This window comes from Passer domesticus, chromosome 1 (assembly GCF_036417665.1).
Source record: "Passer domesticus isolate bPasDom1 chromosome 1, bPasDom1.hap1, whole genome shotgun sequence".
Classification (NCBI taxonomy): domain Eukaryota; kingdom Metazoa; phylum Chordata; class Aves; order Passeriformes; family Passeridae; genus Passer; species Passer domesticus.
In genome coordinates this window covers 131,223,578-131,248,146 of record NC_087474.1, presented here as the reverse complement: position 1 = coordinate 131,248,146, position 24,569 = coordinate 131,223,578, and the positions used below count along the sequence as shown (strand labels likewise).

The 24,569-nt window shown below is 37.4% G+C and overlaps 1 protein-coding gene across 4 annotated transcripts; it reads left to right on the top strand.

The window, feature by feature from the left end:
• PEX2 (peroxisomal biogenesis factor 2) lies at positions 1–23,215 on the top strand. 4 transcript variants are annotated; one of them, XM_064389779.1, is made up of 2 exons: positions 1–262; positions 18,828–23,215. In XM_064389779.1, the coding sequence occupies exon 2, from the start codon at positions 18,847–18,849 to the stop codon at positions 19,759–19,761; it is 915 nt and encodes a 304-aa protein (XP_064245849.1). In that variant the 5' UTR covers positions 1–262; positions 18,828–18,846; the 3' UTR covers positions 19,762–23,215. The 4 variants fall into 4 exon arrangements, with proteins under 4 accessions (XP_064245849.1, XP_064245858.1, XP_064245866.1 ...); XM_064389788.1 differs by lacking the exon at positions 1–262 and adding an exon at positions 289–529; XM_064389796.1 differs by lacking the exon at positions 1–262 and adding an exon at positions 563–746.
• The last annotated feature ends 1,354 nt before the right edge of the window (positions 23,216–24,569 follow it).

Sequence of the window (24,569 nt, the reverse complement as noted above, 5' to 3'; positions counted from 1 at the left end):
GCCGCGGCCGCCGTGCGGGGAGCGCTTCCCGCGCGCCGTCCGGGTCTCCCGGAGCGCTTCCTGCGCAGCCGCGCCGGGCGCTGGCCGGCGCCCTGCGGTGCGTGCGGCCGCTCCGCTCCGGGCTGCTGCCGCTGTCACCGGCTGCCGGGACGGTGCCCGCGGGCCGGGGCAGCTCCGTCCGCGCAGAGCTTCGCTGGGAGGCTCGAAGCTGAGCCCGGCGCACCCGCGGAGTCGCGCAGGGCCGGGCCCAGCGGCGGCGCAGGTCAGTCGGGACGCGGGGCGGGTCGGAGCGGCCGCGGCGGGCGGGAGCCGCTGCAGGGGCCGCGGCCTTCGGCGGAGCCCAGCCCGGCAGGCCCGGGCAGTCCCTTTGGCTCAGGCCCCGGAGCTCATGCAGGACCTGCTTATAAAAACTTGTGTTTGGGCTCCTGCGGTCGCCGGTCGCCCCCGTTCCGTGAGTCCCGCTGGCGTTCCGCCTCCTGGTGCCGCAGCGTGCAGAGACGGGGAGCATCCAGCTAGGCCCAGGCGTGCGGTAAGAGAGGACAGCCTGGTGACGACCTCTGCGGAGAAAAAAGGGCATAATATCCTGTCAGAGGGGTATCATCATCTGAATTGTGGTATCAGTTGAGAGACTGAAACTTTTATACTCTTCGAGGGTCATTCCTCTGACTGCCTACTGTAGGTGGCAAAGAAATCTGAAGATGAGGGTAGCAACTTCTCACTTTTGTTAATCCAGTTTTGTGCAGCCTGTAAGTAACAAATCATTGGTTCACTAGAAAGTAAATGTGGATTTATTCTGAATGGCAAATGTGTTGTGACCAACAGACAAACTCTGCTTATGACGTAGTCCATACTGGAAACCACAGCACTGTGTTTCTTGTGTGATCTTTCACCTGTCAGCGTGAGAGAGGTGTTCCCTAAGGTCAAAGATGAAGTATGACTAAACTTGGTACTAAATGAAGTAAAGTTTGTACTAAAACTTGAGTCCAAAATACTTTGCCATTTGATTTCATTGGAAGTTAGTTCTTGTCAGACTTTTTTTGAACTTTTCTTGACATACGGTTTAGCAACAGTTGATAAAGTTGTTGTTTTTTGTTTTTTTTAACTAATGCTGTTTTAATTCTTTTTGAAGATGTGTTCTGTCAGCGTTTTCTTCTTCAGTTTTTTTTTCATCTTTCTGCTGCAGTTCCTCCTCAGCAGCAGCTTCAGTTATTGGCTGTCCATCATGGCTAGTTTATCTGGTAAAGTGATTAGTAGTAAAAAAACTGAAAGTGTCATTGGTGGTACTTAATTAGAGTAGTAAATAAGCTATTAAAGGGAGGAAAAATTAAAGTTTTGTTTTTGTTTTTTTTCAGTGCTTGTTTATACTGCATGAAGTCATCAATTTCCATTACTTGCCTATGGGGTTAAATTTGCGTGTGTGAAATGTATAAATTAGCTCATTAAAAGAGCTTTTTTTTTTTCTTTTCATTACAATTTTTAGTGGAAATTGAATAAACCAGTAGGGCACATAATCAAGAGTACTGAAGGGATTTGACACTTATATTTTAATTTTTCTGGAATTTGGTACAGAAATAGATGATCATGTCAGTATTGAAATGTCTGCTTTGGTTGCTAGTGCCTCTAGCATTAGATATTAGTAAGAATACTGTTTTGGAGTTAGTGCTGTGTTGGTGGTTGGTCTTGATGTTCTTAAAGGTCTCTTCCAATCTTGATGATTCTAGGCTTCTGTGATTTACTCTTTTAATTACCATGCTGATTGTAGTGTTCTCCGTATCATAAAGTTTTTGATTGAGTCTGTGAATTAGAAAGTGGAATACGTTTAAAGCTGTTATCTGTGAAAGTTTTGTAAGGATCTTCTGTTGCACCCACTTTCTTGCCTGCTAGTCTGGATTTTTTGGGGAGAGTCTAAAAGAGGTGGGGTGTTTGTGCCTTTTTATGTAGTGAGAGTTCGTGTGTGTATCAATATTTGAAAAACCTCAGTGTTATGTGTATATATTTGCAGTTTTTAAAGTAGGAATTGAAGATGTTTATTATTGAGTACAGTGTATTGTGGAATTGCATTAATCTGGGGCCAAGGCAACTGAAATAGTTCTGCTTAGCATCTTGCCTCTATTTTCACATCCTTTTAACTCCTAGGCTTAACTTTGTTCAAACTTGGGTTTTTATTTGTCAAGAACACCCTTTTCAGCAAATGAAAAAAATCTGTTCCCATTAATGTTGCTTTAATTAAGTAAATAATTAAAATTAGATATCTCTGTATGAATGTCAAAATATTTTTTGCTTTTCTTAGAAATGTTGAAAACTGTAAAGTAATAGTAGCAAGCTTACCTATATTTGAATCAACTCATGCTCATATATCTCATAGCTAATCTTAGAACTCTTAGTACAGTAGTACAGACATATAAAACACCATGTTCTGAATTTATTTTTAAAAATATTTTATTTCTTAGGTAATGATCCTTCAGATGCGTTATGGATCCACCCACTTATTAAAGGGCTCCCAAGTAGCTAGAATGGCATGCCTCAGCTCATGTTTCTAGAGTATTAGGGACTAGGCTTGATGTATGTCTGTCCTGTGCAAGGAGGGTGTTTTGACTTGGGAGAGAATGTTTTGTTTGTTTGACAGCTCTGTTTGTCTCCTATTAGATTATTTCATTATTCACCCATGGCTGTAGGTGAAGACTGTAGGTTTAATTTCATTAAACATTGTAGAGACTCACAGAAAGGTTTTGATACTTAAGATGATCCGGGACATGTAGGAAGTAAATGTTCCTGTAACGTACTAAATTAAATTAAACTAAAACATTCAAACAGGTATTATTAGTACAAAAAGACTTTATTGTACCCTTCGTACAGTAGAGTAGGACAGGTAATTTTTATATGCAGATTTTGAGTATCAACAAAACAGTTTTTGACACTGTTACTAATCCGAGGACCTTAATTTGTTCTTTGACATCAAATGCTGTTGTGTAAGCCAAGAAAGCCATTTTACCCTCTCTGTTTATAGTCTTTTGAGGTGACAGTCTTGAAAATGGCTAAAAACTGCTACCTAGAGAATATTTGGGAAGGAAGGAAACAGGTTTATGGCTATGTACCAAGAATATGGTGTAAAATAAATGGCTCTTCAATATATAAATCATCCGAGTGTAGGGAATGATAACTGAATCCAGTATTAGCATATAGCTGGATATAATAATGAAGCACATGGTCTTTCAGGGAGTAAGAAAAAAACCCTAAATGTTTAATTACATGTTCAAAATGTGAGATAGTGGGAATGTCTTTTCTATTTTTTTTAAACATATGAAAGTAGTTTCAAAGCCATGAGGTTCAGAGAGAAGGGAAGGGGGGATAAAGAAGGGAAGAGATGGACAGCTTCTTGAAGGAAAATTAGTAGTAAGTTAAACAGTAGACAAAATCAGTCAACAATTTGAGACTATAATTCAAGTACCTTGTTACTCATGTGTTTTATTTCTCTGTTGGTTATAATGCTCTTGCAAAAATTTCAAAAATTCCACAGCACTGTTGTTGCGCTTGGAATTTCTGCATTTATTCAGTGAAAACAACAATCAAGAAGATGTAAAGAAACAAATAAATTGGGTCCAGCTAACACTGACTGATAAGCTTCAGACATAAAGAGAATTTCATTGAATTAGCATGTAAGCATGGTGTGCTCCAATAATAATAATTAAGATAACAAGAAATGTAAATAAACATTTGAATTAAAAGATAGCACTGTATTTAATAAGAAATGTTCTTCTTATACTACAATAAATTCATTCTATATTAATGTCAGTCTAACTGAAGAATAAGATATATTACTTTTTTGATATCTTGCTTCTTAAACCTTTTAGGTATTTAATGATTTTTGGGCAGAGAGGGCTTTTTTTAAGACTCTCTAGGTAATAACTTTTTCAATAAAGAAGTTCACTGTGTTTGTGCCAGTTTAGCAATATTTCCTTTAAGCTGTATGGTTCCTGACAGAAACTAATGTAATCTATTTCTTATTCAGTCTGTTAGTGATATTAGTGCTGGCTTTCTCTGAGAGCCTGGCTTAAGAATAAGAAAGTAAGATTGTTGCCCTGGAATTTAGGAAAGCAGGCTCTGGCCTCTTCAGGGACGTACTTGGAAGAATCCCCCAGGGTCAGGCTCCTGGAGGGATGCAGCAAAGCTAGTTGGTACTCAGGGATCATCTCCTCAGTGAGGAGCAGTCCACCCCAGCAGTTATGAAGTCAGGCTAAAATGCCAGCAGCCATGCATTGATGAACAGGAACTCATCACAAAAGTCAGACATTAAAAGTAAATGTGCAGAAGCAGGAGCACATAGCCTGGGAGCAGCAGAGAGACAGTGTCTGAGCATGCATGGATGTGATTAGGAAAGTCAGACTCTACCTGCAGTTGAATCTGGTGATGGATGTCAAAGACTACAAGAATGGCTTCTGTAAATACACGAGTAGCAGGAGGAATACTAGGGAAAATGTGGTCTCATGCCTGAATGAGCAGGAAATGTGGAAAAGGCTGAGGTTATGCAGGCTGCCTTTGCTTCCATCTCTACTAGCAAAGACCTTCAGGAACTGTAGAACGCAGGGAAAAGTCTGGAGCAGGGAAGATGTACACTTGGAAGAGGTTTAGGTCAGAGAATACTTAAATAAAGAAGACATAGATAACGCTCTGGGAATGAGCCCATGAGTGCTGAGGGAGCTGGCTGATGTAATTGTGGGGACGGTCTCAATAACCGTCGGACTGGGAGATTGAGGAACTGGGAGAAGTGCCTGTAGACTGTTTTCTTCTGTTTTCAAAAGGGCAGGAAGAAGTCCTCAGGGAACTACAGCCTGATCAGCTTTACCTTGATCCCCCAGAAGGATGGAAGGTGATGCAGCAGCTAATCCTGGAAACCCTTCTAAGACACATTAAAGAAAATTATCAGGAGTAGTCAACATAGATTTACCAAGAGGAAGCCATTCTTGACCAACCTGATAATTTTCTACAATGAAATGACTGGTGTGGTAAATAAGGGGAGGGAGGAGAAGATACTTGCATCAATAAGTCTTTCAGCAGTGTCTCCTGTGACATCCTCTTGGAGAAGTTGCTGCAGTATGGGCTGGGTGAGCAAACAGTCAGGTCAGCATAAAATGTGCTGAACAGATGGACCACAGGGAATGGCAATCAGTGGTGTGAAGTCGAGTTGGAAGCTGGTAACTACTGTTGTACCCCAGGGGTCAGTACTGTGTTCAGCCCTGTTTAACATGATCTGGATGATGCAATGTGCAGTTAGAAGATGATAATTTTGTCAATTAAAATCAGTCTTTCAGTGAAATACCCTAATGTAAATGTCTCCCCAGCAAGGTCTGGTTCCCAAATGTTAGCTATTTAGGAAGAACATCTGAATTAATGCAGTTTTTCAGAGCATCTAGAAAGTGAATTAAAATTTTCAACCTAAATGATAGTATGTTGTTTATGACTCAAAATGGAAATGTACTCACTGAGTGTATTGCTGCTCCAGTTAATGAGGACAGCTGCTACAACTTGTTACCTCTCATGGACTGCTGAATTTTACTTCACTGTGGTGTTTTCAAGCAGGCTGCTTATGCTGTTTTGAGATTTTTATTTGGTCTGATTTTTTTTAGAGATGGGGTTGGGCTTTTTTCCTTTTGACAGCTATTAGCATACATTCTTTTTCACTTAGACCACTGAAGAGAGTCACACCCTTTCTGTTCCTCTCATTTTAACTAACAAGTGTGCTCTCAACATCAGCTGCTATACAGCACTCTCTGTAAAGTTGAAAGCAGCAAATAAAATAAAAAAAAATTAAAATGGCCAATGTGTTGTGCTAAAAAGATGCAGGTTCATAGTCAAATTGTGCTGTATATGCACAGAGAAGGTAGCAGGCTCTCTGTTTTGTAGCTTCTTCAAGAGCTAAATTGTTCCTTCAGCCATACAGCTGACTTACAACTGCAAGCATCATCAGTTCAAGTCTAAACTTTACAAAAAAGGAACGGATGCTGTCTTTGTAACATGCCTCTGTCAGAGATGAGGGTAGGGGTTTTTTTTGTTTGGAGGTGGATACAAGAACTTCAGAAGTTTGAGTTTATTTCAGGCTCTTTTGAAAAGGAAACAAAATTCAGATTTTTCTGAGTAATGGGGAAATATAAGAGAAATAAAAAACTTTGAGGTAGAGGAAAAAGAGGACATACACACTATAGGAAGAAAGGAATTGCAGCAATGGTGCAATTCTTGATTCAAGCTTGATTCTGACTGGGTCTGGGCACTTTCTCCTTTTGCAATGGAGGACTTGAGGAGGTTTTTTGCCTTTAGGAGGAAGTTGAATTGAATGCTGCTAATACTCATTGTGTTTGTATCAGTAGCTGCCTGGGAACAATGTCCCTAAAAGTCTTGTCTTTGACACTCCTTATCTCCTCTCTTGGTTTTTGCTAATATTGTGAGTGGGGTTAGAAAATAAAGGAGTTAATAAAAATTTAAATTCTAAGAAAACTTGAAAATATACATTAAAATAACAGTATTCAAAAATAATATTAATTCTGTAGTCAGAGAAGCAGAAAAAAGTGTCACAGGAGGGGTTTGATAAGGAGGAAAAACTTTTCCTGAAAGGGAAATTAATATAATGCCATGACACTATGGGGCATAACTAAATCATGAAGGGAAATACACATTGGAATTGCAGAGGGATTTCAGAAGCTGTAACAGCATACAACTCAGGCCGCCTAGCAAGGAAATTATTATCCCTCTTCTAAACTGTTACTTGTAATACATGTATGCAACCATTCAGTTGATTCTAAAATGCTAATGAAGTTACAGGATTGAGGAGAAGTGTGGTGGAAGTGTATCAGTCTTCCCTTGTGTGCTTAAAGTTCCCATAATTACCAAGTAATAAAATCGTCAAGGGCTGGGGACATTGAGCACATCAAATTTTCCCAGCACCCCTTGTAGTCATTGTGTATGCCACACGTTTCAAGGTACAATCATACCAGAAAAGCTGAAAGTAGGGAGGAATTTCATAGTTACTTATTTAAACAGAGTAGCCTCTCACTTGCAAGTCTGCATAAATCCTACAGAGGACTTGTACGAATAATTATTTTTCTTTGCATTTTTGAAAGACAGCTAAAAGTTTCATTATTTATATTTGCAGTGTTGTGGTGTTTTGCTTGCACATTCAGCACGTTGAGATTGAGGACAAAAAGAACAGTTCTTCAAGTCAAAAGGCTTGAGTTTCTGTCTTATTGTTGACTGGTGGTGGATATAAGAGTATGATGCTGAGATCCAAAGGCAGCTGGTTTCATGATTATCTGGTTTTCCTGACCCTGTTCTTTTTACTGGTACTGCATGTATCTGACCTGGTTTTGTACTATATCTGCAGAAAAATAAGTTTAAATGGGTTGGGCTTTTGCCAGTTCAACATGCGAAACAATTAAAGTTCAAATGGGTGCTAGTGCTAATCTGTAAGATAAGAACAGAATAGACAGTAGAAGGAAAATTGGAGACAGTTGCTGTAGCTGTCAAAAATTACGTTAGCTTAGGTTTTTAAAGAACACAAGCCTGAAAAATGAGACATTTATGTCAAGTACTGCTCTTTATCCTTGCACCAGTTGAGAGTTTTTGATTATAATTTGATCAAATTGTTCATAAGTTATGCCATATAATACAAAGCCAAAACTTAAGACATAGAGTGAATAGGCTTGTCTATTTCTTGATGCAGGACGTTATTGTTTGTAGCAAATCTTAAATATATACAGTCTGTAACAACACTGGTTTTACATAGAGTCCTCCTTTTGGTACAGATGTGGACAGGGGTTAATTATGATTTAGGCATTTAGGATAGCCTTTAGCATTCTTATCTAATAAGTATCTCCAATAAAAGGTTAAAGGACCTTACGTTCCTGCAGTTCAGTACTTGGATCAGCATTGTTACACTTGCATATTGCTGAATATTCATGACTGTGCAGTTGGTATGCATATGTATGTGAAAAGGAAGAAAGTTGGAATAAAATCTGGGCAGTGACTGTGTTTCATAAATTATAAGCATAAAGTGTTTAATGCAAAATTGCAGGGTTCTGTCATCTGTGATAAATTTTATCAGAGTATATAGAGCAGGTGTTGCTTCTGAATCTCTTGTATGTATCTTCTCAATCTTCTTCCTGGCATCTCCATACTTATCTGGTGATCCGTTCGTATGACTCAGACAGGTTGGAGCAGAACAGAGACACAGAGCTATGAAATGAGAATTCAAGTTAAATGACTTTTTGTTTGTTTTTTTAGGTAGTTTTGAATGGAAGAAGTGTAAGGAGGGGCACAGAAAAAATGCATAAAATTGGGATTGACACTGTGCTTGACAAATAAGGGGATGTGAGATACAGTGCCCTTACAACAATGAAATGCTGATGTTACATATATCATGAGGTGGAAGACCAACTTTTCAGAAAAACAACATAACCAGCAAAGGAAGAGTTATGGCTATAACTGCCCTCACTGGAAGAGTTATGGCTATAACTGCCCTCAGTGTGCTCACAACTGTGCATTCATGTTCTGTCATAGGACTGTTCTGAAATGGAGCTGCATGGTCCTGCCACCAGGTGACATTTCACCTGCTTTACACGAAAGAGCGTACATTTACTAAGCCTTGTGTTCTTTTCACTGCTGCACATGCATTGCAGTGTTACTTAGCCGTCCTTTTACCAGAACTTCGTATCCTTATCACACCCAAAATGTCTTCCAAGTACAGGAGTCTCTCAGTTATCTGTTGATCACATCAGCAGGTGAGACCTACATTATTAACTTAATTCTTAGCTTTGCTTAACTTTTGCACCTCCTGATGCTGGTTCAGTCAGTTTGCTCCTTACTTACAAAGGGCTGTTTCTTCCCAGCTAACCATCACAGCTGCCACTCTGTTCAACTACTTTAACCAAATCTCTCTTCACCATTTTAGTTCATCAACAGTAAAGGTAAGGCACTTCTCCACATAATTGCCATTACTTAGTTCCAAAAAGAAAAGTCTGTTGTGTACAAGACACATACATTGCTCAGCATCTAGATCAAGGGATTTTTAACCATGTTTTTTGGAAGTCTTCAAGTTACAATGCAGCTTTGTTTTTTACACTTTCAGGTTTTTATCACTGATTGCTTTAAAAGGAACAACAGCTAGATTTCATTTAGTGGAACAGAGAATGAGAATTTATAAGTGAAACTGACATGTCCCTTTAGACATGAATTTGTAATTTGGTGTACTAAGGAGCAGGATGACAAAAGAGGAAATCAGATGAGGGAGGAAGAGAAAAAGGATATGGGATTAAGAATAATAGTGATGGAACATTAGCTTGTTATGTTTATCTTCCTGTTTATTCCAATAAATGAAGATTAGGGCTTATCAAAAAAGTTGGTAGGAGGATGCTGTCTCTGGCTTCTATGCTACAAGGAATACAAATGTACTTTGAGGTTTTTTAGCCTTGAATTTAGCATTGCGAATTTTAAAAGGTAGTATTTTAAATATTAGTTATGAGGTAACTATCAGATCTGGTTGTTTGGATCTAATAATCTGTCTTTTAAGAGTGCTGACTAATGACAAATTTATCTGAAGTCAGTAGAAGCTTGTAGCATTCAGAATATTGTAAGGAGTGGCCAGTAATAGTCTTGGTTGCTAGCATTCATTGATGAGATGTGTTACACTGATGTGGGATTTTCAGTATCCATCAAATGCTGTCAGAAATGACTGATTTACAGCTTCTAACAGTGCAGCACTTTCCTGCTTCTCTTCATTACTGTTGTATCAATTCTGGCTCTTCTGAGCTGGTTTTGATTTTGTAACTTGAAGCCCTAATATTTTGGTTCTGGCAGGTAGTTTATGGAAGATAAATCAATGAACTATCGTTAATGTTTCCTTGCTGTCTCCAGGCATTCAACAGTGGCTAATCTCTTGTATCTCACTCATGTTATGAAATCTAAGTTTACTTCAGTAAAATTGGAAAAGCAGCCTGTGATTTGAATGTGTCTTTGTCTTATGCTTGGTCTTTGAACATTAAATGTAACTGTAGCATTTTTTAACATCCATAATAAAATTCTTAATTTTATCTGTGGGAATTGTTTGTTACACAGTCATTCAGTGTTTTCCTTGAATTTGTCTATTTTGACAAATAGTCCTTTCTCCCAGGAATATAAGAAATAAATAATAGTTTCTGTGATTGCAGTGTGTTACTGACTTTTCAATTAGTGTTAATAGTTATTCCAAACAGTTAAAGAATCAATTTATGTTCTTCAGAAAATGATAGGTATTTGTCTGAAGTATATAGAAATCCAGACAGTAATACAAAATCAATCTTTTTTAAGGTTATTTGAGGTAATGATATAGTGATAAGTTAATTTTACAGTGATTAAGAGACAACACAGTTGGGGCTCCCAATTAGACTTTGATCTGAGGATATTTCTCTCTGCACTTGATAAGCAAGAAAGAGATGAGATTTAATGGTGAGACATGAGGCTTTGAGCAGCTGGGGTCCATGTTCTGTGTTATGAGAGTTGGTGTAAAGGAAGATTTTAAGGTTAACTGAATATGTATCGTTTGATTTCTCATCTTTAAAATTTATTGATTTTAAATTGACATCTAAAATATCCTCTGCTATTGAGAGTATCCAAAAAGAACAGTTAAATGATGAATTTTCACAAAGAAAAATGTAGAACACTCCACATTAAAAAAAACCTCAGCGTTCTTGTGATGGGCGGAAAGCTAGTTTTCATTGCTATCTGTTGATAGCCTAACTTCATAAACATCAAAGGAGGGATAGTAAACCAAGGCTATGGCTTGCTTCCCTGCCCTCACACACACCCACTATGGCAATGCACAATACCAAATGTAATGTTGCTCCAGAAGGAAAAAGGGGCTGTGTGTTAGTATTGTCTCCAGAGAGGAGATGATTTCTAGCATGCCCACTCTGCATCCTGCTTCCCCATGCTTCGACCATTGAACTCCATGGTGGGACTTGGCAGAGTATAGTTTGTTGAAAAGGTTGAAAAATTGTTACCTTTAATGTATATCCTGTTGTTTCTTTGTGTAGAGATACTTTATAATAATAAAATATTAATAGCGAATGTTAAGAGAGACTTTATGTCAGGAATTCTTCCATGGCCTGGAAATTAAGAGAGTTGTCCAGGCAGAAGCAGTACAACATGATTAGCGATGAATATAAAGGAATAGCATAGGAATGTAAGGATAAAATTGATGACTCTGAGGAACAAAATAAGTTTCAATTTACAAAGTACAAGAAAAGAATCAATGAAAGGGTCCAAAACTCTGAGTAAGAGGAGGCACGAAGGGATAAGTCCATTACCTAGATCTGTTATTAAATAAGAAAGGAGAACAAGGGAAAGACTTTCAAAGACTGATTCTTCCCTTCATACTTTGTAAAAGAGATATATTGTGACCTGCTACTTTCATAAAATTAATCTTAGATAGGAAATAAGAGTGGAACCAAAGCACAGAAAGAATAGCCTAAGGAATCTTAATATAGATGTGCTCAAGTGGCAAATCCTAATAAAATTCATCCTAGAATGATTGAGGAATTAGGCACCGCTGATTTTATTTATTTATTTAATATCCCAGAGGGTGGAAATAGCCAGCAAAATGGGTTTGCGTGTATCTGGTTTTGTGCCTCTTTATTCTTCTGTTAAGAGAATTATTGAAACTGTCAGTTTTGATTCCAAATAAAGGTTCAGGAGTAAATAGTTTAGCAATTAATTTGTATCTAACAGTGTGTAGAAGAGAAATGGTAAAACAGTGATACTGGTTTGGTGAGACCTGTTTGTAAGAAACCTCTATATTTTTCTCCTCTAAATAAGAACAGCAAGTTTAGTAAGAGAAAAACTTTAGGTACAATGCAGCTTTATTTTAATAAAGCTTTTTCCCTACATGAGTAAACTAGGGAAATGTAATATCAATATTGTCTCCATTAGATGTTGATGTTATCAGCATCAAGTTGAAAGATTGCCTTTACAGAGTAATTATCTATAGTACCCTGTCAAGATGAAAAGGCATTAGTGAGTTGGATGATGGAAGAGAACACATACTTAGAAAAGTTACTGATGGTACAAGCTGGAGAGAGGTTGAAAGTCTAGGGTTTTCTTTTTTTCTTTGTTTTAAACATAAGGTCTGAATTCAAAATACTCTTGATGAGTTTGGAAAGTGTAAACTCAACATGAAAAAACAATGCAGGCATTTAACTTGAAAAAGTCAAAATATATTAAACCAAAACAGGAAATAATTGTACAGATAGAAAAATGAGAGAAAAAGGCATGAAAATATAGTAGATCTGAAGGTGAGTTGCTTTGGGAAAAAAAAGTAAAGTTTTTGTTTTGTTGTGGATTTTACTTGGGTTTTGGATTGTTTTTTCTAGAGGATCATACCAGGCATGTTGTAGGAAATCAAATACTGTCTAGTTTAGCAAATCTTCTATGGGCAGTTGGTCCTTTCGCATGCCTTGCTGCTTTTTGCTCTTGAGAAGGTGCAGCAAAATGAAAATTCTTTTTCGTTGTTCTTGATTTCTGCTATGGAATGAAAACTCCTGATTTTTCCTAAACATGCTTTATACTGAATGTGAGAAAAAGAGTCTTGGTAATTATTAGGGCCATAAAACACTGGAACAGACTACTTAGAAAAACTGGAATTAGCTTTCTTGGTAGACACATGTCAGTATATTCTTGAGCTTGTGTTCATGCTGCATTAGGATTTGGTCTCTTGTAGTCCATTCAATCTCTCTGTAAGTACAGTGTTAGACTACATGTTTTGTCTACACCGAAGAGATTGTAAAAGAATTAAATCACAAAATCAGTAAAGTTAGTGGATGTGCTGCTTAAGCATCCTAAATGTAATTTTAAGTTCACAGAATGAACAAGATTGGAAAAGATCTTTGAGCATCAAGTCTCACCTATGACCTAACACCACCTCATCAGCTAAACCATGGCACTGAGTACCGTGTCCAGTCTTTTTTTTTAAACACCTCTAGGGATGGTGACTCCACCATCTCCCTGGGCAGATGATGCCCAATCTCTTTCAGTGAAGAATTTCTTCCTGAAATCTAACGTACACTTCCCTTGGCACAGCTTAAGACTCTGTCCTCTCATTCTGTCACTGGTTGCCTGGGGGAGGAGACCAACCCCAACCTGGCTACAGCCATCTTTCGGGCAGTTGTAGAGAGTGATAAGGTCTCCCTGAGTCTCCTTTTCTCCTGGCTAAACACCCCCAGCTCCCTCAGTTGTTCCTCACAGGCCCCTCACCAGCCTCATTGTCCTCCTCTGGATGTGCTCAAGCATCTCAATGTCCTTCCCAAACTGAGGGGCCCAGAACTGGACACAGCATTCAAGGTGCGGCCTCACCAGTGCTGAGTACAGGAGAGGAATGACCTCCCTGCTCCTGCTGGCCACCCTACAGGCTAGGATGTTCTTGGCCACCTGAGCACACTGCTGGCTCATGTTCAGTCAGCTGTCAACCAGCACCTCCAGCCTGGGTGCTGTCCAGCCGCTCTGGCCCAGTCTGTACCTCTGCAGGGGATTTTTGTGACCAAAGAGCAGGACTCTGACTTGTTAAACTTCATGTTGTTGGACTTGGCCCATCTATCCAGCCTGTCCAGCTCCCTTTGCAGAGCTCTCCTACCCTCCAACAGATTGACACATGGTCCCAGCTTGGTGTCATCTGCAAATTTACTGATGGTGGACTCAATCCCCTCATCCAGATCATCGGTGATGATATTAAACAGGACTGGCCCCAGCACTAGTCCCTGGGGGACGCCACTACTGACTGGCTGCCAACCATTAGGAACAAATTTTGGTTTTTAATTTAATAAATACATTTTTATTTTGCTTCTCAGAAAGTGATTTGACAGATCATGCTTAAAATTATTTTAAGGCTTCTGCATATATGTCTATTTGTCATGTAATGATTATGCTAGAAAAGCCGGGAATGCGATTGCAGTAGCTCTGAGATAGAAACCCCTTGATTACTCATCCACAATAGAAAAGCCCTGTGGAAAAAATGGCACCCAAGAGATTACTTGGATTTGTATATTTCTTCAGGCAAAGTTTACAGACCTGTAAATTTAAATGTAGAATTTTTGTGGGCAGAATGCATTGACAAATATGCCTGATGGTAATACATCTCCTACTGATAGTCCCAGAACAGGTCAATAATAATGCTTATATTGATAGCAGCAATGCAGGAGATGTTACTTGGTATTATAGCTAAAATCCATGTTATCCCCTTAATTATAATTACATTAATATTGGCAGGCTGTTGACAATACTCACATTACTATTGATAGATTTCTGTCAATAACATGTTTCCAAATAAAATATATTCATTCATAATTTCTACATTGCTCAATAACAGCACTAATATATACCAGAAGAAATTCCTTTTCTCCTAGTGATATACAGTATTTTTTTTTTGTACTGTACACATGGGCTTGTTTATTTCTTTGGTAAAAAAAGACAAAACAAACAAAATATAGGTTATTTAAGAAAGGAACATTATAGGGTTTTTCAGGTTTTTTGTTTTGTTTGGTTGGGTATTTTTGTGGTGTTGGTTTTTTTTTTTGTTTTGTTTGGTTTTTTTCTGGCAGGAAGTTTTTTGTTTGTTTTTTTTTCTGTGCAATATCTTTGACAGTACAAAGGGAGAACCTTACAAGTACCAGTCTTTACTATTTAAAGAGTATTTATGTAAAAGATTCATCACGCATTGAGTTCATTGTATATCTGAATGTTGATACCTGCCCCTTTCCTTACTGCACCTATGATTTTGGGTTCTTATGTTTTGAAAGTGACTTAAAATAAGAGTTAAAACCGTAAGGATGACAAATAGAATTTAATGAAAAAACATGGAAGAAAACTAATGTTCTCTGTATTCTGTGTAGCTCAGCAAAATATATAATGCAAAAATAACATTTTAAAAAGTACAAGATAAATGTCTAAGCACTTATAGGGTTGTTTTTATCTAGTTTTAAGCTACTATAGTTCCCATTTATTTCTACTGTGATACTGTTGTGTCCGAAAACAATATAAACTGAAAAACGACAAATTTCTAAAAGGACTTTGTATAGAAGTAATTTTTAAAGGAAAATTTCCTACCATAGCAGAATTGAGATTAATATTTAGGGCTCTTCTCTCAAAGAAACAGTTGCTCTTATTCAGATCATTAGGACATTTGAAGACAATTTCATAGGACAATGCAGATTTCAAACTGTCCCTTTTAATATTTGCCTATGGGAAATAAATATCTTCCCTTTAAGTGCAATAAAACGTTAGATCAATTTAGAAGAAAGCAGAGTGGATAGCAGAACACTAAGCACAGAGAAATGTGCTTACACATTAAAATCAGAAGTATATGGATATAATCTTTAGGTAACTTGCAGGGTCCAGTCAGCCATGGCCTATGGCAATCTTTAATTGTTCTTAGCAGGAAAGAACTTCAGAACAATGCACAGATTTATTGCTTGAATTGAGAATATTTAATTTTTCATCAAAAAGAAAGCTTTTATTTTTTTTTTCTGCATAGCTATGTTACAAGCATAATTTAAAAGATAGCATATTTATTGTTGTTTGTTATTCTTCCTTTTCCACATAGTCTGCCTAAACGTGACTCAAAGTTCAATCAATTTGATAGTTGGTAGTTCAGGAAGAGACATTAAACATGACACCATTAGACAGTATATATTGTGTTGGTTCTGATTTTTTTAAAAGAAGACTTTTTGGATGTGGCAAAATTTCAAAGGTTAACAAACAGCAGTTGTGCTGTTTGGGCGTGTTGTCTCAAAAGTGGTTCCCATTTTCTGTATACAAAGTTCCAGTGCATTCTGACAGATTCAATGAAATTATTTTCTTCAAATACAGTTCTGTGTAGGATGATGGACATGCAAAAAAAAAAAAAAATCAATTAGATTCTGCAGTGAGGCAATGGGAAGGTCAAGCTCCAAGTCGCAGAGAAGATTTTAGTCTGCTCTCCTGTGAAAACTGGGAATAAATTAATTGCTAAAACAGGTAGGTTCTAGCATCATTTGGTCAAGTTTCAAGAATTTCTGAGCAAGAAATTTCAGTCTTGGTAGACAAAAAGTTCCAGCTTCCTTGTTTCCAATTGGAATTTCTCGTGTAGTGACTTACAGTCACACAGTTGCATGTCTTTATTTCATTGCATCTCAGAGAAAACTTTGGCATAATATTCTCTGCAACCCTTAGGAAGCAGAAGATTATTCATAGACCACTTCTTAGCTGCCTTATTGTTCAAGTTGAACAATCTGAGTTCCTTCAAGCTCTTCTCATATATGAGGACCTGGGGTTCCCTGATGGTAATAGTTACAGGACTCTTTTCAATTTGTTGATACTTCTTTTGTACTATTCATAGAAAAGAGGCTAAACTGGACTTAGTATCCCAGGTGTAGACTCACCAATGCTATGTGGAGGGTAATAAGCACATTTTTCAGTCTGCCAGGTATACATATTCTAATGTGCTGCAAGGATGCTCTGGTGGCTTGTGTTCAGTGTGCTGCCTGTTCCCTCATGCTCTTTTTCAAAGCAGGTATGCAGTCAAACAGGCTCCCAGCCTATGTGTATTTCATGATCCATCTTAATCCTGTGGATTTGACACATTTTCCTTCATCTTCAGAAAATTCCTGATGACCCATTCTTCACTTGCTCCGGTTTCTTTAGATAATACAGCTATAATGCGAGAAAAAACATCTGTAAATATTTAGTCTACCTTGTTTATGAGAAACTTACAATAGAAGTTGCTCATAGCACCTGCAGTAATGAAAAACAGTTGGAAAAGATGGTTGAACTGATGTTGGAAAATAGTCTTAGTAGGTGGATCAAGGAAGTTGTTTGATGAGATGTCCCTTTTGAGTAACTGGCATTTTTAAAGGAGGTTTTGTGTGTGAAATGAGTAGAAGAAAAAGAAGACATACTTTTAGGAGTTATGAATGAATAACCAGTGACAGGTTCCAGAACAGGTGGTTATCAAAGGCTCTGGTTCCTAAAATGATAGTGGAATGAAAAGATGAGGAGGGTGGATGGTCATTGGTGCTTGTGTTTTTGAAGTGATGCAGCAAAATCCAGTAGGGGGTTGAATTGACCTTTCAATCATAAATTAGAGGAGGGAAGTTATTTGGATCGTGCTGGAAAATGTTTCCTGTGCTTTGGTTTCTGCTACAGAAAAGGCTAAGTGTGAGGGAGACAGACTTGGTATACAGCCTTTGTGTCCTGGTTTTTCCAGCCAGTGTGGGTTCATGCAATGAACCCTATAGCTGTTTGCCCAGAGGAGGTAGCACTGTACTACCTTCAGCCATGTTTTGCCTGCTGATAAAGAAGGAGGAGCTTAAAAAAGGTGAGTGGAGCTATTGTATGCTCTACCCTTGTAGCAGTCTTAGTTAATTGGAAACTACTGTTGTACACCCTACACTAAGGACAAAGTCATATTTTCTTGCAGTGATAACTAATTATAAATGTGGAGGACAGCAGGAAAGCTGCAGATGATGTTTTATATTGTGTTTTAAAACTTCCAGGGTGTTATTTTTCAGCAAACATGGTTGTTTGTTTGAAGGTTTTGTTGGTTTTTTTTTTGTATTCTTGGCATCATTAGCAACCATTGCTACCAAGAGCCTCTACAGCATCTTTTACTCACAGTAATCTTGTATGGTTATTTTTCTCTTACAAATAAGAATTTGGGGCACTACCTCCTATAATTTTGCCAGAAGGCTGTGGACTCCTTGCAGGTCTGTTATGCAAAGAATCTGGTTTAGAAAGTGAAACATGTTTCATACTGTCTGAAAATACTTCTGAATCACTTTGGGGTTTATTCTGTTGATAAAAGGAAGCAAAAATTGATTACCCCACAATTTTGCATTGAAGTGTTACCTGTATTTTCTTTAGCAATTTACTGCATTTATTTCTCAGCCAGACTTCCAGATGCAACAACATTTAAAAGAAGCCATGTTCAATTTTTTTTTTTTTTTTCTATGATGCTTGAGCAAGGGGAGTATACATTTGTTGATGTTGCTAATCATCTTGCCTGGAAATGTTATATAACAAGTAGCACAATCCCACACCTGTCAAAAACACTCTAGAAAATATATGCAGACTGCAGTGAAGTACTGTATAATAATTTATGTCTGAATGCTGAATATTTCTTAAATCTCATATGATTTTTCTCTAAATAACTCACTGCCTTTATTAAGAAAATTTTATTCATTCCCACCTTAATTTTCATCCATATCTTTATGTAATTCCTAAATTTGTCTATATTTCTATAGTTTTGCTTTCAGCTGTAGCAATTGAAGTGTTCATATGGCAACACTTGGTCTACCTCACTGTTCTTTTCTAGATTTTTTGGTTAGTGTTTCATTCTCCGTAAAACACCATATAGTGTTGCAGTTCTTCTTTCTGATCTATTTTAAGGTTCAATTGAATATTACAATTATGCCGTGCAATATTTTTAAATGTATATATACATTTATTAGTATGTATATATAAATCTGTGGATTTTTCTGACTATCTAGATGATGTTGAACACTTGTTTATAACCAAATGTTAACTGTTTGTGAGAAATGGTCAAGCATAATTTCTTCTGAAAATAAGATTTTAAACTAATTTAAATGTGTACTAATTTTATATTAATGTAAAGCTACCTGAAAGGAATTGTGGTATATTAATAACATATTTATAGAGCATTCTGAGAACTTTGTTGTTTCTTGTCTACTGCTGGTATATTACAAGTTTGTTATTTTTAATAAAAAATAGAAATAGGAAATGCTCCACTATTCTAAAATCTATTTGTGTTTTGTTTCTAGAAAATTTATTTGTGAAGAAATGGCCTCCAGCATTGGAAATGAAAAGAGTGTGAATCCTGTGCTCAGAATAAGTCAGCTTGATGCTCTTGAACTAAACAAAGCCCTGGAACAACTAGTGTGGTCCCAGTTTACCAGCTGTTTTAATGGATTTAAACCAGGGGTGTTGGCTCATTTTGAACCAGAAGTAAAAGCATTTTTATGTCTTATATTATGGAAATTCACTATCTATTCCAAGAACGCAACTGTGGGACAGGCTATTCTCAATATTCAGTACAAGAATAACTTATCTCAGACAGAGAAATACCAACCTCTGAGCAAACACCAGAAGTTATGGTATCTTATTTTCACTGTTGGTGGAAGATGGTTGGAAGAAAGATGTTATGATTTATTTAGCAATCGTCAACAGCAATCTTTCTGCAAAATTAAGAGCTGTATAGGTTTTGGGTCTGGACTTCTTAAGCTTTGTGGACTTGTAAATTTTCTGATTTTTCTTCAGAAAGGAACATTCGCAACACTTACAGAACGCATTCTAGGAATTAGGTCAGTTTTTTGCAAGCCGCAAAATGTTCGTCAGATAGGATTTGAATACATGAACAGGGAACTCTTATGGCATGGCTTTGCTGAATTTTTGATATATCTGCTACCACTCATTAATGTACAGAAACTGAAACTTAAAATTTCCTCTTGGTGCTTACCTATCACAGGTCTTTCCAATAGTGAAAACACATTAGCAGCTCACTGCAGGGAATGTTCACTGTGTGGGGAATGGCCTACCATGCCACATACCATAGGCTGTCCACATGTTTTTTGTTACTACTGTATTAAAAGTAACTTCTTATTTGATATGTATTTTACATGTCCTAAATGCGGCTCAGAGGTACACAGTCTTCAGCCATTGAAGCATAAAATTGAAATGACGGAATTACATATCTGATACGAGGTTGATTTAGTTTTATACTGTACATGATAGATATCAAAGAGATTAACAGAAGAATTCAGAAATTATTGAAAGCAGACTGCTGAAAGATGCTTTTGGGGACTCTGTAATTTATATAACATGTATTTTTACTGGTCTTAGGTTTTTATTGAGTAACAGTGCCATAATGCCCTACTCACTTGGCAGGTTAGGGGAAGGTAGTTGGATTTACTCTGGGTGGCGTGTGGGAGAAACAACACCAACATTCTCAGGAGGTTCAAGACTTGCAAACTTTAGAACATTCTATTTGAATAAGGCATTTAGCAAACTTTGATTTAGCAACCTTAAACTTACCCAGACACAGTGCCATTACGAACTCACCTAGTAGATGGATTAAGTGGGAAAGTTGTTCTTTCATGCCTAAAGAATAATTTTAAATTTGAATTCCCAATATGATGTTACACTAAAAAAACCCAAAGGTATAAATAATGTTTAAGGAAAACAGTGCAGCTTCTAGACCTTTCTGAGATGACAGCTAGTTTTCTCAGGCAGATATGTCTCTGAGCTTCAATTAAATATATACTGTCTTCCCTCAGAACCTGAGGGATGAAACCCATCATCCATTGGAATGTGGCAGATATTCAGGGTAACCCACATTCTTCTGAGTTGGAGACACTGAATAAAACTGTTCACTCACAAGATTCTGTCTGTAGGAATTGCCACTTGTGGTTTTTTGGTGTGGTCTAGGTCGGTGTCAAATCTCAGAGCTCACTTCCATAAAGAAAAAGATCAAACACAGTTATGTGCTTGATTAATACGTGCATGTTAAGATATTAAAATAGGTTATTGCCTGCTTTTTGCTTTCACTATTTGCTTTCTTAGTTGCCTTTGCAATGTTTTAATTGTTCTAAATGTTCTTCATCCATTCACTCTTCAACTTGGTTTTATAGGATTATCTTATTTTTAATTGCAGTCCTTTTTTAACAGGAAGTGTTATTTAGCAGAGTCTTATTAACACAAAAATACATTACATCCTCTTTTGAATGTTAATTTATCAAAAACCATATATAGTTAAATTAAATAAATTGCTTTATGGTGGCTCTGTTCTTGATTGGCAATCACCAATAGTCAGTGCCAAAAATAGCAGGGTAACAGCTGATTGAGTAACTTTGATCTACTTTTATGAAATGGTTTATTACATTCTTCATTCTGCATTCTGATTAGAACAACCCACTAGTCTATTTGTTTGAAGATCTTAAATTCTAGGTTTTGATCTTTAGAGTGACACACAGTGCTTTCATCTGATGTAATTAGATATAGTTAGCGGGTGGGCAGCCAAAAACTTCATTAATTCTGCTACTGTTCTGTGAGTCAACAGAGACTTCAGAGCAAGTGCTTCCAGATACTGTGCTGCAATATTTGCTGTCAAATGTGTGTATTAGTAGCCTGCCATATTTCTGTTATTTGCTGTTGCAAATAGAACCAGCAGGTGCAAACCTGTTTTAATTAGATTATGAAAACTGGCAAGTCATTTGGAGAGCATTCTGAAGTTACTTCTTGATCCTGAAGGAATTTTGTATGAATTGTCCTTCCACATCACTTCATAGCTTTTCCCAAAGAAATGGTTTAGCAACGCTGACTTCAAGGTGATCTAATTTCTCCAGAAACATCATCAGTATTTTTGGTACTTTATCTTTGTTTATTAATAAAGACTTGTATGCATTCAAAATCCAGTGTTCATAGCTCACAGTCATAGCAGACATCTGTTTGCTGTGGACTCTTCATTTATTTTGAAGTTTCAGAGCAATATTTTATCAAAAGAACATGGATTCTCTGTATTGGCCTCTGCTAGGTGTCATGCCCTTCTTATGTTGGAGTTTGCTTCTTTCCTATATAGAAATGTTTCATTTTCCTGAATATTAAAGAATGTTACCTTCCTTTTTCATTCCACCTCCCTCTGTCCTGCTGTTTGATGTGCGTAAGCTGTATGAATTTCCTGGGGTTTGTTTTGTCTCTTGCAGCTTCATGCAGGCAAAGTTTGTGCTCTGTTTTTTATCCCTGTTACACTATCAATAAAAAACCTGTTTCAAGCAGTTTAGTACCTCTAGTTTACAGCTGGTTTCTGCTAGCTCTGCTATATCACACTTTACTGGGGTTTTTTTTCTGGAATTAAAATTCTAATGCTTAACTTATGCTAACTTACTATAGCAAAGCACTGGGCTACTTCTGTAGCACCTCCTCATCACTGTGTTAGGTTTGTAGCCCATAGTATTTACAGAGTTTGTAAAGTCTATGTCTTGTGGCATAAACAGTTTTTGTTACCCTAAGAACCTAGATCTTTAGGTGGGGGTTTAGTTCTTTTATTTTCCATGCAAGTAAGCAGGTACGAAGCATCCCACAGAAGTAGGTGGTTTGGGAAAAGTATGGTTTTTTATGTCACATACACTTGTTTATTTTTTAATTTTTTTTTTATCTCCCATATGGTAAAACCTTTGCTCAGTTGTAGTCACTAAAGAGACCAGGGTTCCAACTTGAGTATTGAAAAACTTACCTTTTAGTACTTCAATATTCAGCATTTTCCTGAAACACTTTAAAATTAAAAATGTACTTTCAAAAATATTTTAATTCTGTTTTGTTGTCTCTTTTGGTCTATAAGTTGCAGAAGAGTCTTGGTTAAAGATATTACAGGAAAAAAAATCAGATTCTTTGTAGAGTAAGCAAAGAATAATTAGTTTTACATATTAATTACTTGGATAATTTGTGCTCATAAACATTATATTTTTCAGGTTTAAACTCTAATAAAGGACTGCTACATCTGGTCCTACTTCTTGCAGTAGAGGGAATAAATTTGTTTTGGAATGTTAATCTTTAAACCATTAGAATGTACTTGTGAGATGTCATATGTGCATCAGTGAAAAGGATAAATACTTAGAATTTAAGGAAGCTAAAGGACCAGAACTTCTGTTCAGTCCTGGATAGGAGTTACATCCATGTATTACCAGTTTTCTTTGTGCTGTGTTGACTTCGTGTGCTACATGAACCATTTTCATTATCAAAAATCAAAAAATGAAGGCATGAATGAGAATTACCAGTTGCCACAGGGTGTGACTGGGGAGGCATTCACGTGAAAGGAGTCAGAGAATGCTGATTTTTAACTTCCACAAAATGCCATTCCATCTACTCTGTACGTTTTAAGGGAGGTCTTATATAAGTAATTTTATAGAAGATTAAAAGTGGGAGTTTCTATGAAAGAAATAAGAGGGATAATACTTTTTTTTTAAGTGTGAGATATGATGAACAAGGATGATCTCAGCATTAGTAAAGAGATGGTGTGAAGAAGATGAAAAATATGCATTTGCTAAATACAATCTATTATAATGTCCTTATTTGAGTATACTAATGCAATTGTTATCTGGGATGTGTCATTCTTATGAAAACCGAGTTGACAAATAAATGATGTTTTTAACAGGAAGTTCTGAGGTTTGCCTTTTTCTTAGGAGAGTTTTTCTGGAAAAGTGGTTATTTCTTACTCAGTGGGTGACTTCATACTTTGTCATGTATGAGACTAAAATGCAAAGTGAGAAACTAGTTTAGACTTCTCTTCAAAAATTTCTTCCATTTTAGGTTTAAGCAAATTACCTTTTCACATTTCTTCTTTTGAGCAGACTAGTCACACCTGTTACACCTCACTTTGTGTTTGCTAGGAAGCTGTGTTGGCTTGTACTGAGAAGAGAATATTGTAGCAAGACTAGGCTCAGGATAGGGTAGTGCTTGTTGCCACAACAGATAATAAACTGATGGTCATTTACTTTTTAGAACATTATGGTAGCCTGAGCTACTGCAAGTCACAGTGTATACAACCAAAACAGCAGAAGCAGTTTCAAAGTGGTGCTTCAACCTCTTACCTGTTCCCTGGAGGAACTCTTAGCAGAATTGGTTGAATAGATTACAGCTGCCTGCCTTCAACCTCCCAAGAGCATTTTACATGCTGACAACGTTAAAACATCCACCTAAATTGTTACCACTGACTTAAGTTTCTGCCATTCCAGGGGAGTTGGCTTCCAAAGTGAGGAGCTGGCAAAGTGGCCAAATATTCAAGGAAAAGACATTTGTGGGCAGAATCCCTCTCTGGGGGGTTGGCACCAGATGAATCACAAACATGCACAGGCATGTTTGTTCAGCATCTGCTAAAGCAAACTAGTCATCTTTTCTGTTCTCTGGAGCATACCTGGGTTTAGAATTCTCAAATTAACTCTTGATCTGCATGCAAAAATGCAGATCTGTTTCAGATAAGAGGTGTAGGCCAACTTGTACAGCAGCAGGTGCACATAGTTCTATGTCTTGCAGGCAGTTTTTAATAAGTACAAAATCCTCAGCTGCATACCTCTCTGATCTTGGGGCTCCTAAGAGAACAAACTGGTGCAAAGTATGATAAAGTTGGCCAGTGTGCTACTATTCATCTTATATCTGTCTACTTTGAGGAACATATTTCAGGGATATTTCAGGGAGGAAAAAGGTTATCAGTCTTGTAAATGCTCTGCATTAGGCTATATTTGAAGGCCTGTAATGGGAAATGAAACATGTTGGAGTAGCTTGGGAGAGTGAGAAGCTGACTCTTCTCTCTTCTGCCATTTTCTGTATTCATTGCAATCTTCAAACTTCTTGACTGCAGAACTGGCAACTTTCATTAATGTGACCAGAGCATCCTGTCATGTTCCCTAGCTTTTAGTCACTTGCCAGTAGCTGGTGTGCCATCTTGTTTAAAGCCCTTACCTAAACAGACCTTCAGGACACACTGTGCCAAGGAAATAATCCTAGATAGCATC